Source organism: Salmo salar, chromosome ssa29 (genome assembly GCF_905237065.1).
Source record: "Salmo salar chromosome ssa29, Ssal_v3.1, whole genome shotgun sequence".
In the NCBI taxonomy this organism is placed as follows: Eukaryota; Metazoa; Chordata; class Actinopteri; order Salmoniformes; family Salmonidae; genus Salmo; species Salmo salar.
Window position 1 is genome coordinate 40,866,256 of NC_059470.1, and position 15,942 is coordinate 40,882,197.

At 41.6% G+C, this 15,942-nt stretch overlaps 1 protein-coding gene across 1 annotated transcript in view; it reads left to right on the forward strand.

Moving 5' to 3' along the window:
- LOC106590686 (type-1 angiotensin II receptor-like) overlaps positions 1-9,118 on the forward strand; it is a 36,981-nt gene extending 27,863 nt beyond the window's left edge. Inside the window, exon 4 of the mRNA XM_014181846.2 lies at positions 9,002-9,118. Within this exon, the coding sequence (XP_014037321.2) occupies positions 9,002-9,118 (117 nt within the window). The remainder of the gene's footprint in view (positions 1-9,001) is intronic.
- Positions 9,119-15,942: the final 6,824 nt, after the last annotated feature.

Below are 15,942 nucleotides of genomic sequence, written 5' to 3' on the forward strand. Positions count from 1 at the left end.
GCATTCTAAAGATACTCCCTCCACACACTGCATTCTAAAGGTACTACCTCCACACACACTGCATTCTAGAGATACTCCCTCCACACATTGCATTCTAAAGATACTCCCTCCACACACACTGCATTCTAAAGATACTCCCTCCACACACTGCATTCTAAAGATACTCCCTCCAAACACTGCATTCTAAAGATAATCCCTCCACACACACTGCATTCTAAAGATACTCCTTCCACACACTGCATTCTAAAGATACTCCCTCCACACACTGCATTCTAAAGATACTCCCTCCACACACTGCATTCTAAAGATACTCCCTCCACACACACTGCGTTCTAAAGATACACCCTCCACACACTGCATTCTAAAGATACGCCCTCCACACTCACACTGCATTCTAAAGATACTCCCTCCACACACTGCATTCTAAAGATACTCCCTCCACACTCACTGCATTCTAAAGATACTCCCTCCACACACACTGCATTCTAAAGATACTCCCTCCACACACTGCATTCTAAAGATACTCCCTCCACACACACTGCATTCTAGAGATACTCCCTCCACACATTGCATTCTAAAGATACTCCCTCCACACACACCGCATTCTAAAGATACTCCCTCCACACACACTGCATTCTAAAGATACTCCCTCCACACACTGCATTCTAAAGATACTCCCTCCACACACACTGCAATCTAAAGATACTCCTTCCACACACTGCATTCTAAAGATACTCCCTCCACACACACTGCATTCTAAAGATACTCCCTCCACACACTGCATTCTAAAGATACTCCCTCCACACACTGCATTCTAAAGATACTCCCTCCACACACTGCATTCTAAAGATACTCCCTCCACACACACTGCAATCTAAAGATACTCCTTCCACACACTGCATTCTAAAGATACTCCCTCCACACACACTGCATTCTAAAGATACTCCCTCCACACACTGCATTCTAAAGATACTCCCTCCACACACTGCATTCTAAAGATACTCCCTCCACACACTGCATTCTAAAGATACTCCCTCCACACACACTGCATTCTAAAGATACTCCCTCCACACACACTGCATTCTAAAGATACTCCCTCCACACACTGCATTCTAAAGATACTCCCTCGACACACTGCATTCTAAAGATTCTCCCTCCACACACTGCATTCTAAAGATAGTCCCTCCACACACACTGCATTCTAGAGATACTCCCTCTACACACACTGCATTCTAAAGATACTCCCTCTACACACTGCATTCTAAAGATACACCCTCTACACACACTGCATTCTAGAGATACTCCCTCTACACACACTGCATTCTAAAGATACTCCCTCTACACACACTGCATTCTAAAGATACTCCCTCTACACACTGCATTCTAGAGATACTCCCTCCACACACATTGCATTCTAAAGATACTCCCTCCACACACTGCATTCTAGAGATACTCCCTCTACACACACTGCATTCTAAAGATACTCCCTCCACACACTGCATTCTAAAGATACTCCCTCTACACACACCGCATTCTAGAGATACTCCCTCCACACACTGCATTCTAAAGATACTCCCTCCACACTCACACTGCATTCTAGAGATTTTCCCTCTACACACACTGCATTCTAGAGATACTCCCTCCACACACTGCATTCTAAAGATACTCACTCCACACACACACTGCATTCTAAAGATACTCCCTCCACACACTGCATTCTAAAGATACTCCCTCCACACACACTGCATTCTAAAGATAATCCCTCCACACACACTGCATTCTAAAGATACTCCCTCCACACACTGCATTCTAAAGATACTCCCTCCACACACTGCATTCTAAAGATACTCACTCCACACACTGCATTCTAAAGATACTCCCTCTACACACACTGCATTCTAAAGATACTCCCTCCACACACTGCATTCTAAAGATACTCCCTCCACACACTGCATTCTAAAGATACTCCCTCCACACACACTGCATTCTAGAGATACTCCCTCCACACATTGCATTCTAAAGATACTCCCTCCACACACACTGCATTCTAAAGATACTCCCTCCAGACACACTGCATTCTAAAGATACTCCCTCTACACACACTGCATTCTAAAGATGCTCCCTCCACACACTGCATTCTGAAGATACTCCCTTCACACACTGCATTCTGAAGATACTCCCTCCACACACTGCATTCTAAAGATACGCCCTCCACACTCACACTGCATTCTAAAGATACTCCCTCCACACACTGCATTCTAAAGGTACTACCTCCACACACACTGCATTCTAGAGATACTCCCTCCACACATTGCATTCTAAAGATACTCCCTCCACACACACTGCATTCTAAAGATACTCCCTCCACACACTGCATTCTAAAGATACTCCCTCCACACACTGCATTCTAAAGATACTCCCTCCACACACACTGCATTCTAAAGATACTCCTTCCACACACTGCATTCTAAAGATACTCCCTCCACACACTGCATTCTAAAGATACTCCCTCCACACACTGCATTCTAAAGATACTCTCTCCACACACACTGCGTTCTAAAGATACACCCTCCACACACTGCATTCTAAAGATACGCCCTCCACACTCACACTGCATTCTAAAGATACTCCCTCCACACACTGCATTCTAAAGATACTCCCTCCACACACTGCATTCTAAAGATACTCCCTCCACACACTGCATTCTAAAGATACTCCCTCCACACACTGCATTCTAAAGATACTCCCTCCACACTCACACTGCATTCTAAAGATACTCCCTCCACACACTGCATTCTAAAGATACTCCCTCCACACACACTGCATTCTAAAGATACTCCCTCCACACACACTGCATTCTAAAGATACTCCCTCCACACACTGCATTCTAAAGATACTCCCTCCACACACACTGCATTCTAGAGATACTCCCTCCACACATTGCATTCTAAAGATACTCCCTCCACACACACCGCATTCTAAAGATACTCCCTCCACACACACTGCATTCTAAAGATACTCCCTCCACACACTGCATTCTAAAGATACTCCCTCCACACACACTGCATTCTAAAGATACTCCTTCCACACACTGCATTCTAAAGATACTCCCTCCACACACACTGCATTCTAAAGATACTCCCTCCACACACTGCATTCTAAAGATACTCCCTCCACACACTGCATTCTAAAGATACTCCCTCCACACACTGCATTCTAAAGATACTCCCTCCACACATACTGCATTCTAAAGATACTCCCTCCACACACACTGCATTCTAAAGATACTCCCTCCACACACTGCATTCTAAAGATACTCCCTCGACACACTGCATTCTAAAGATTCTCCCTCCACACACTGCATTCTAAAGATAGTCCCTCCACACACACTGCATTCTAGAGATACTCCCTCTACACACTGCATTCTAAAGATACTCCCTCTACACACTGCATTCTAAAGATACACCCTCTACACACACTGCATTCTAGAGATACTCCCTCTACACACACTGCATTCTAAAGATACTCCCTCTACACACACTGCATTCTAAAGATACTCCCTCTACACACTGCATTCTAGAGATACTCCCTCCACACACATTGCATTCTAAAGATACTCCCTCCACACACTGCATTCTAGAGATACTCCCTCTACACACACTGCATTCTAAAGATACTCCCTCCACACACTGCATTCTAAAGATACTCCCTCTACACACACCGCATTCTAGAGATACTCCCTCCACACACTGCATTCTAAAGATACTCCCTCCACACTCACACTGCATTCTAGAGATATTCCCTCTACACACACTGCATTCTAGAGATACTCCCTCCACACACTGCATTCTAAAGATACTCCCTCCACACACACACTGCATTCTAAAGATACTCCCTCCACACACTGCATTCTAAAGTTACTCCCTCCACACACACTGCATTCTAAAGATAATCCCTCCACACACACTGCATTCTAAAGATACTCCCTCCACACACTGCATTCTAAAGATACTCCCTCCACACACACTGCATTCTAAAGATACTCCTTCCACACACTGCATTCTAAAGATACTCCCTCCACACACACTGCATTCTAAAGATACTCCCTCCACACACTGCATTCTAAAGATACTCCCTCCACACACTGCATTCTAAAGATACTCCCTCCACACACTGCATTCTAAAGATACTCCCTCTACACACACTGCATTCTAAAGATACTCCCTCCACACACTGCATTCTAAAGATACTCCCTCCACACACTGCACTGTAAAGATACTCCCTCCACACTCACTGCATTCTAAAGATACTCCATCCACACACACTGCATTCTAAAGATCCTCCCTCCACACACTGCATTCTAAAGATACTCCCTCCACACACACTGCATTCTAGAGATACTCCCTCCACACATTGCATTCTAAAGATACTCCCTCCACACACACTGCATTCTAAAGATACTCCCTCCACACACACTGCATTCTAAAGATACTCCCTCTACACACACTGCATTCTAAAGATGCTCCCTCCACACACTGCATTCTGAAGATACTCCCTCCACACACTGCATTCTGAAGATACTCCCTCCACACACTGCATTCTAAAGATACGCCCTCCACACTCACACTGCATTCTAAAGATACGCCCTCCACACTCACACTGCATTCTAAAGATACTCCCTCCACACACTGCATTCTAAAGATACTCCCTCCACACACTGCATTCTAAAGATACTCCCTCCACACTCACACTGCATTCTAAAGATACTCCCTCCACACACTGCATTCTAAAGATACTCCGTCCACACACACTGCATTCTAAAGATACTCCCTCCACACACACTGCATTCTAAAGATACTCCCTCCACACACTGCATTCTAAAGATACTCCCTCCACACACACTGCATTCTAAAGATACTCCTTCCACACACTGCATTCTTAAGATACTCCTTCCACACACACTGCATTCTAGAGATACTCCCTCCACACATTGCATTCTAAAGATACTCCCTCCACACACACTGCATTCTAAAGATACTCCCTCCACACACTGCATTCTAAAGATACTCCCTCCACACACTCCATTCTAAAGATACTCCCTCCACACACACTGCATTCTAAAGATACTCCTTCCACACACTGCATTCTAAAGATACTCCCTCCACACACACTGCATTCTAAAGATACTCCCTCCACACACTGCATTCTAAAGATACTCCCTCCACACACTGCATTCTAAAGATACTCCCTCCACACACTGCATTCTAAAGATACTCCCTCCACACACTGCATTCTAAAGATACTCCCTCCACACACACTGCATTCTAAAGATACACCCTCCACACACTGCATTCTAAAGATACGCCCTCCACACTCACACTGGATTCTAAAGATACTCCCTCCACACACTGCATTCTAAAGATACTCTTTCCACACACTGCATTCTAAAGATACTCCCTCCACACACTGCATTCTAAAGATACTCCCTCTATACACACTGCATTCTAAAGATACTCCCTCCACACTCACACTGCATTCTAAAGATACTCCCTCTACACACACTACATTCTAGAGATACTCCCTCCACACACTGCATTCTAAAGATACTCCCTCCACACACTGCATTCTAGAGATACTCCCTCTACACACTGCATTCTAAAGATACTCCCTCCACACACTGCATTCTAAAGATACTCCCTCTACACACACTACATTCTAGAGATACTCCCTCCACACACTGCATTCTAAAGATACTCCCTCCACACACTGCATTCTAAAGATACTCCCTCTATACACACTGCATTCTAAAGATACTCCCTCCACACTCACACTGCATTCTAAAGATACTCCCTCTACACACACTACATTCTAGAGATACTCCCTCCACACACTGCATTCTAAAGATACTCCCTCCACACACTGCATTCTAGAGATACTCCCTCTACACACTCCATTCTAAAGATACTCCCTCCACACACTGCATTCTAAAGATACTCCCTCTACACACACTACATTCTAGAGATACTCCCTCCACACACTGCATTCTAAAGATACTCCCTCCACACACTGCATTCTAGAGATACTCCCTCTACACACTGCATTCTAAAGATACTCCCTCCACACACTGCATTCTAAAGATACTCCCTCTACACACACTACATTCTAGAGATACTCCCTCCACACACTGCATTCTAAAGATACTCCCTCCACACACTGCATTCTAAAGATACTCCCTCTATACACACTGCATTCTAAAGATACTCCCTCCACACTCACACTGCATTCTAAAGATACTCCCTCTACACACACTACATTCTAGAGATACTCCCTCCACACACTGCATTCTAAAGATACTCCCTCCACACACTGCATTCTATGTATGCTTCCATATGATAGATTTATATGATAATGTTTTGACCACTCAGGTCTTTATAACATCATCCGATATGATGAAAAGATATGTTATTGTCACATATATTGATCACATGGGAGCGTGCAATACAGTACGTCTCTTTTCACCATTAATTGAATATCAGTTATTTCCACAACTGCTAGCTCCGACAGTAGGACATTTGAAAAGGCACTCAGGACTTGTTTGGTTTACACAGCAGCGCCTCAAAGTTTATTCTCTGAATTTATTTGGAATTCTTCCACTGATTCTTTTAAACAGATTATCCTGTTATATCCCGTCCTTATCCCGTCATTATCCCGTTATATCCTGTTATATCCCGTCATTATCCCGTCATTATCCCGTTATATCCTGTTATATCCCGTCATTATCCCGTCATTATCCTGTTATATCCTGTTATATCATGTTATTATCATGTTAATATCCCGTTATATCCTGTTATATCCCGTCCTTATCCCGTCATTATCCCGTTATATCCCGTCCTTATCCCGTCATTATCCCGTTATATCCTGTTATATCCCGTCATTATCCCGTCATTATCCCGTCATTATCCCGTTATATCCTGTTATATCCCGTCATTATCCCGTCATTATCCTGTTATATCCTGTTATATCATGTTATTATCATGTTAATATCCCGTTATATCCTGTTATATCCTGTTATTATCCTGTTATTATCATGTTAATATCCCGTTATATCTTGTTATATCCTGTTATATCCTGTTATTATCCTGTTATATCCTGGTATATCCTGTTATATCCTGTAATTATCCTGTTATTATCATGTTATTATCCTGTTATATCCTGTTATATCCTGGTATATCCTGTTATATCCTGTTATTATCCTGTTATATCCTGTTATTATCCTGTTATATCCTGTTATTATCCTGTTATTACCCTGTTATATCCTGTTATATCCTGTTACATCCTGTTATTATCATGTTATTATCATGTTATATCCTGTTATTACCCTGTTATATCCTGTTATACCCTGTTATATCCTGTTATTATCCTGTTATATCCTGTTATATCCTGTTATATCCTGTTATTATCCTGTTATATCCTGTTATACCCTGTTATTACCCTGTTATATCCTGTTATTATCATGTTATTATCCTGTTATATCCTGTTATATCCTGTTATTACCCTGTTATATCCTGTTATATCCTGTTATATCCTGTTATTATCCTGTTATATCCTGTTATTATCCTGATATTACCCTGTTATACCCTGTTATATCCTGTTATATCCTGTTATTACCCTGTTATATCCTGTTACATCCTGTTATTACCCTGTTATATCCTGTTATATCCTGTTATATCCTGTTATTACCCTGTTATATCCTGTTATATCCTGTTATATCATGTTATATCCTGTTATTATCCTGTTATATCCTGTTATATCTTGTTATATCCTGTTATATCCTGTTATATCCTGCTATACATTGTTATTATCCTGTTATTACCCTGTTATATCCTGTTATATCCTGTTATTATCCTGTTATTATCCTGTTATTATCATGTTATTATCCTGTTATACCCTGTTATATCCTGTTATATCCTGTTATATCCTGTTATTATCCTGTTATATCCTGTTATTATCCTGTTATACCCTGTTATATCCTGTTATATCCTGTTATATCCTGTTATTATCCTGTTATATCCTGTTATTATCCTGTTATACCCTGTTATATCCTGTTATATCCTGTTATTATCCTGTTATATCCTGTTATATCCTGTTATATCCCGTTATATCCTGTTATATCCTATTAATATCCTGTTATTATCCTGTTATATCATGTTATTATCCTGTTATTATCCTGTTATATCCTGGTATATCCTGTTATATCCTGTTATTATCCTGTTATTACCCTGTTATATCCTGGTATATCCTGTTATATCCTGTTATTATCCTGTTATTACCCTGTTATATCCTGGTATATCCTGTTATATCCTGTTATATCCTGTTATTATCCTGTTATTACCCTGTTATATCCTGGTATATCCTGTTATATCCTGTTATATCCTGTTATTACCCTGTTATTACCCTGTTATTATCCTGTTATTATCATGTTATTATCATGTTATATCCTGTTATATCCTGTTATATCCTGTTATTACCCTGTTATTATCCTGTTATATCCTGTTATATCCTGTTATTATCATGTTATTATCCTGTTATTACCCTGTAATTATCCTGTTATATCCTGTTATATCCTGTTATATCCTGTTATATCCCGTTATATCCTGTTATATCCTATTAATATCCTGTTATTATCCTGTTATATCCTGTTATTATCCTGTTATATCCTGTTATATCCTGTTATTATCCTGTTATTATCATGTTATTATCCTGTTATTATCCTGTTATTACCCTGTTATTATCCTGTTATTACCCTGTAATTATCCTGTTATATCCTGTTATATCCTGTTATTACCCTGTTATTATCCTGTTATTACCCTGTAATTATCCTGTTATATCCTGTTATTATCCTGTACCTCCGTGAATGTTCTCTTGAAGTGATGAGAAATGTCCTTTTTGTCCTTCTAGATCTGTGCTGTGTGTAGTTAATGTCATCTGTTCCTGTCCTCAGGTTTTACACTTCATGGAGCTGCTGGCCCAGCTGAAGGTTGTAACTAACTGTGTGATAGTGGACGTCATCGACACGGCCATGCCCTTCACCGTCTGCATAGCCTTCCTCAACAGGTAGTTTTGAGGTTCATCTCAGAAACCCGGAACTAAAGTTTTGCATAATTGCGTCAATGTTGGCTTGCCGCTGGGTCGTTCTGCACTGCAATCTTTTTTTTTTTTTTTTTTTTTTTTTTTTTTTTTTTTTTTCTTTTTTTTTTTTTTTTTTTTTTTTTTTTTTTTTTTTTTTTTTTTTTTTTTTTTTTTTTTTTTTTTTTTTTTTTTTTTTTTTTTTTTTTTTTTTTTTTTTTTTTTTTTTTTTTTTTTTTTTTTTTTTTTTTTCTTTTTTTTTTTTTTTTTTTTTTTTTTTTTTTTTTTTTTTTTTTTTTTTTTTTTTTTTTTTTTTTTTTTTTTTTTTTTTTTTTTTTTTTTTTTTTTTTTTTTTTTTTTTTTTTTTTTTTTTTTTTTTTTTTTTTTTTTTTTTTTTTTTTTTTTTTTTTTTTTTTTTTTTTTTTTTTTTTTTTTTTTTCACCTTTGGGCCTCTTATGTTGCTCTGCATCAGATTGTTTGAAGTCGCCTTTTTGGCGGAGGAGAAGCCCCGGACAAATCTGAGTGGGGAGCGTTTCAGTTCATTTAATTGACAATAAAGTCTTGTCTGGCGAACTGTTTAATCTTATCTTTTGTGTTATATCACCAGCTAAAACCGAACACCGTCCTCTAAGCATGGGACCATGGAACTTGCTGGCGGGGAAGAGGAAGAAGAACGCACTGTTCTACCACGGAGTGAGTGGCGGCGGCTCATGGCGTAAGCTGTGAAGCGTGATGTATTGTTATTGTTATTAAATTGGCTGCAGCTACCTACTTTGGTGCATTTTCCACACCACCACCCACGGCTGACCCACTTACACGGGATGTGCCTTTTTCCACTATCAATGTTCTTCAGCCTAGCGAGGCTCTCTGGGATCAGTACCTTAGAAAAAAAAAACCAGCTATATACCTTAGCATACCGCTGTAACACTTGCCACTGCCGGATATAGAAGTTTTTTAGCACCAAATAATGAAAAAAAAAAAAAATAATACTTTCTTTTTGCACTTTTTACTAGCCAGCAAGAACAAGCAGATGGTAGATGGCGTATTATTCTGAATGAATGTTGATTATTATTAGCTAATAAGAAGAGAAGAAGAGAGAGAGAGAGGAAGAGAGGGAGAGAAGAAAGAAGAAGAAGAGAGGAAGAGAAGGGGTGGGGTGTCTGGTAGCTATGTACTAATTCTAGAACCATACAGATATAGTATGTGTTCTAATTCTAGAACCATACAGATATAATATGTGTTCTAATTCTAGAACTATACAGATATAATATGTGTTCTAATTCTAGAACTATACAGATATAATATGTGTTCTAATTCTAGAACCATACAGATATAATATGTGTTCTAATTCTAGAACCATACAGATATAATATGTGTTCTAATTCTAGAACCATACAGATATAATATGTGTTTTAATTCTAGAAATGTCACGTTCTGACCTTAGTATGAGGTCATTTTTCCATAGTAGATTGGTCAGGGCGTGACAGGGAGGTGTTTTTCGTTGTCTCTGATTGGAAGCCATACTTAGGCAGCCTGTTTTTCATGGGGTTTTGTGGGTGGTTGTTTTCCGTTTCGTTGTTTGTACCTGACGGGACTGTTGGTCGTTTTGTTATTTTGCAAAGTGTTTTCATTAAAAGTAAATATGAACACTTCACACGCTGCATTTTGGTCTCCTTTAGACGACCCTTATTACAGAGCCACCCACCATGATTGGATCAAGCGGCGCGCCCAGGTAGATATGGACACCTGGTCAGTGGACGAATGGTGGGAAAGGAGAAACTGGACTTGGGGCCAGGTAATTGAGAGATTTCGGAACTTACCTGGAAGAAACGAGAGGCAGCCCCCAAAACATTTTTTTGGGGGGGGCACATGAGTAGTTTGGCAGGGCAAGGGTTGAGGCCTGAGTCAACTACTCGTGCTTTTTGTAACGAGCATGTGCCTGCCTCTCGCACTCTCTCTCTCCAGTGCGCCTCTGTAGCACAGTATGTCCTGTGCCTGCTCCTCGCACTCTTCCTCTAGTGCGCAGCCATAACCCGGTACAGCCAGTGCCTGCTGTGAGCACTCGGCCCTTAGTGCGTCTCCCCAGTCCGGTGACACCGATTCCTGCTCCTCGTAAAAAGCCTCCAGTGATAGTCGATGGTCCGACGCCCGTAAGGATGATCCTTGGCGAGGAACCTATTGAAATTATCCATGGAGTCAGTAGCAACGGTCATAAGTCCGGAACCGATGATGACGCCTCCTAGTCCGGAGCCTCCGGCGACACTTCTCAGTCCGGAGCCTCCAGCGACGCTTCCCAGTCCGGGGCCTCCGGCGATGCTTCCCAGTCCGGGGCCTCCAGCGACGCTTCCCAGTCCGGGGCCTCCAGCGACGCTTCCCAGTCCGGGGCCTCCAGCGACGCTTCCCAGTCCGGGGCCTCCAGCGACGCCTCGCAGCCCAGAGCCTCCAGCGGCGCCTCGCAGCCCAGAGCCTCCAGCGGCGCCTCGTAGCCCAGAGCCTCCAGCGGCGCCTCGCAGCCCAGAGCCTCCAGCGACGCCTCGCAGCCCAGAGCCTTCAGCGGCGGCTTGGAGGTCGGAACCTCCAGTAGTGGTCTACAGCACAGTGATTCCGGTAAGGATCTACAGTCCGATTCCTCCAATAATGATCTACAGGCTTATGTTACAGAAGCAGAGGGATCTACGGGCGGAATGGAGGTTTCGCCTGAGCCAGAGCCACCTCCGTTGCTGGAGGATCGGGAGAAGAGGAAGGTTCTGGGTGGAGCACATGAGCCTCAATAGACTGTTGTCACCCTCCCTGCCCTCCCTTTGTGTTTGGGGTTGTTGTCGTTCTTTTATGGTTTAGGTGCAGTCGGAGTCTGCACCTTTGGGGGTACTGTCACGTTCTGACCTTAGTATGAGGTCATTTTTCCATAGTAGATCGGTCAGGGCGTGACAGTGCCCCCTATGTGGGTTGTCTAGATTGTCGTTCTAGGTTGTATTTTCTATGTTGTGGCGGGTATGGTTTCCAATCAGAGGCAGGTGTTTTTCGTTGTCTCTGATTGGAAGCCATACTTAGGCAGCCTGTTTTTCATGGGGTTTTGTGGGTGGTTGTTTTCCGTTTCGTTGTTTGTACCTGACGGGACTGTTGGTCGTTTTGTTATTTTTGCAAAGTGTTTTAATTAAAAGTAAATATGAACACTTCACACGCCGCATTTTGGTCTCCTTTAGACGACCCTTATTACAGGAACCATACAGATATAATATGTGTTCTAATTCTCGAACCATACAGATATAATATGTGTTCTAATTCTAGAACCATACAGATATAATATGTGTTCTAATTCTAGAACCATACAGATATAATATGTGTTCTAATTCTAGAACCATACAGATATAATATGTGTTCTAATTCTAGAACCATACAGATATAATATGTGTTCTAATTCTAGAACCATACAGATATAGTATGTGTTCTAATTCTAGAACCATACAGATATAATATGTGTTCTAATTCTAGAACCATACAGATATAATATGTGTTCTAATTCTAGAACCATACAGATATAATATGTGTTCTAATTCTAGAACCATACAGATATAATATGTGTTCTAATTCTAGAACCATACAGATATAATATGTGTTCTAATTCTAGAACCATACAGATATAATATGTGTTCTAATTCTAGAACTATACAGATATAATATGTGTTCTAATTCTAGAACCATACAGATATAATATGTGTTCTAATTCTAGAACCATACAGATATAATATGTGTTCTAATTCTAGAACCATACAGATATAGTATGTGTTCTAATTCTAGAACTATACAGATATAATATGTGTTCTAATTCTAGAACTATACAGATATAATATGTGTTCTAATTCTAGAACTATACAGATATAATATGTGTTCTAATTCTAGAACTATACAGATATAATATGTGTTCTAATTCTAGAACCATACAGATATAATATGTGTTCTAATTCTAGAACCATACAGATATAATATGTGTTCTAATTCTAGAACCATACAGATATAATATGTGTTTTAATTCTAGAAATGTCACGTTCTGACCTTAGTATGAGGTCATTTTTCCATAGTAGATTGGTCAGGGCGTGACAGGGAGGTGTTTTTCGTTGTCTCTGATTGGAAGCCATACTTAGGCAGCCTGTTTTTCATGGGGTTTTGTGGGTGGTTGTTTTCCGTTTCGTTGTTTGTACCTGACGGGACTGTTGGTCGTTTTGTTATTTTGCAAAGTGTTTTCATTAAAAGTAAATATGAACACTTCACACGCTGCATTTTGGTCTCCTTTAGACGACCCTTATTACAGAGCCACCCACCATGATTGGATCAAGCGGCGCGCCCAGGTAGATATGGACACCTGGTCAGTGGACGAATGGTGGGAAAGGAGAAACTGGACTTGGGGCCAGGTAATTGAGAGATTTCGGAACTTACCTGGAAGAAACGAGAGGCAGCCCCCAAAACATTTTTTTGGGGGGGGCACATGAGTAGTTTGGCAGGGCAAGGGTTGAGGCCTGAGTCAACTACTCGTGCTTTTTGTAACGAGCATGTGCCTGCCTCTCGCACTCTCTCTCCAGTGCGCCTCTGTAGCACAGTATGTCCTGTGCCTGCTCCTCGCACTCTTCCTCTAGTGCGCAGCCATAACCCGGTACAGCCAGTGCCTGCTGTGAGCACTCGGCCCTTAGTGCGTCTCCCCAGTCCGGTGACACCGATTCCTGCTCCTCGTAAAAGCCTCCAGTGATAGTCGATGGTCCGACGCCCGTAAGGATGATCCTTGGCGAGGAACCTATTGAAATTATCCATGGAGTCAGTAGCAACGGTCATAAGTCCGGAACCGATGATGACGCCTCCTAGTCCGGAGCCTCCGGCGACACTTCTCAGTCCGGAGCCTCCAGCGACGCTTCCCAGTCCGGGGCCTCGGCGATGCTTCCCAGTCCGGGGCCTCCAGCGACGCTTCCCAGTCCGGGGCCTCCAGCGACGCTTCCCAGTCCGGGGCCTCCAGCGACGCTTCCCAGTCCGGGGCCTCCAGCGACGCCTCGCAGCCCAGAGCCTCCAGCGGCGCCTCGCAGCCCAGAGCCTCCAGCGGCGCCTCGTAGCCCAGAGCCTCCAGCGGCGCCTCGCAGCCCAGAGCCTCCAGCGACGCCTCGCAGCCCAGAGCCTTCAGCGGCGGCTTGGAGGTCGGAACCTCCAGTAGTGGTCTACAGCACAGTGATTCCGGTAAGGATCTACAGTCCGATTCCTCCAATAATGATCTACAGGCTTATGTTACAGAAGCAGAGGGATCTACGGGCGGAATGGAGGTTTCGCCCTGAGCCAGAGCCACCTCCGTTGCTGGAGGATCGGGAGAAGAGGAAGGTTCTGGGTGGAGCACATGAGCCTCAATAGACTGTTGTCACCCTCCCTGCCCTCCCTTTGTGTTTGGGGTTGTTGTCGTTCTTTTATGGTTTAGGTGCAGTCGGAGTCTGCACCTTTGGGGGGGGTACTGTCACGTTCTGACCTTAGTATGAGGTCATTTTTCCATAGTAGATCGGTCAGGGCGTGACAGTGCCCCCTATGTGGGTTGTCTAGATTGTCGTTCTAGGTTGTATTTTCTATGTTGTGGCCGGGTATGGTTTCCAATCAGAGGCAGGTGTTTTTCGTTGTCTCTGATTGGAAGCCATACTTAGGCAGCCTGTTTTTCATGGGGTTTTGTGGGTGGTTGTTTTCCGTTTCGTTGTTTGTACCTGACGGGACTGTTGGTCGTTTTGTTATTTTTGCAAAGTGTTTTAATTAAAAGTAAATATGAACACTTCACACGCCGCATTTTGGTCTCCTTTAGACGACCCTTATTACAGGAACCATACAGATATAATATGTGTTCTAATTCTCGAACCATACAGATATAATATGTGTTCTAATTCTAGAACCATACAGATATAATATGTGTTCTAATTCTAGAACCATACAGATATAATATGTGTTCTAATTCTAGAACCATACAGATATAATATGTGTTCTAATTCTAGAACCATACAGATATAATATGTGTTCTAATTCTAGAACCATACAGATATAGTATGTGTTCTAATTCTAGAACCATACAGATATAATATGTGTTCTAATTCTAGAACCATACAGATATAATATGTGTTCTAATTCTAGAACCATACAGATATAATATGTGTTCTAATTCTAGAACCATACAGATATAATATGTGTTCTAATTCTAGAACCATACAGATATAATATGTGTTCTAATTCTAGAACCATACAGATATAATATGTGTTCTAATTCTAGAACCATACAGATATAATATGTGTTCTAATTCTAGAACCATACAGATATAATATGTGTTCTAATTATATTTCCTGGTCAGAACCTAGGTTGAAGTGAGAGAAAATTAAGACAACGTACAAATTCCATGCAGAAGCTTTCGAAAATTAACACATTCATTGGACCTGCGCCGTTGTTGATTCTTCAGAAATCTAGTAATAAAGCTGACGTAGATCATTTGAAAAACATTTAACTGAATAGAATGACAGTAAAACAGTTATACTATGTGTTGGCTGAGTAGTTAGCGGAGATTCACTACAATTTGTGTTAATTTTCAAAACTTTTTGTAGGGAAAGAGTGGAACCATATACACAATTATTAATTTGAGCAAATATTTAGGAAGAGGTCATAATTTTATGGAGTCTGTGAAGGAAGAAACCACATGGAAAAAGTGATACACAAGTTACTTCTAAAAAAAAGGATTTTGTGAACAAACTCTTGCACTTGACTTTTTTTCCCACTTTCGGGGCGTCAAGTAGCCTAGCGGTTAAAGGAGGCAGGTA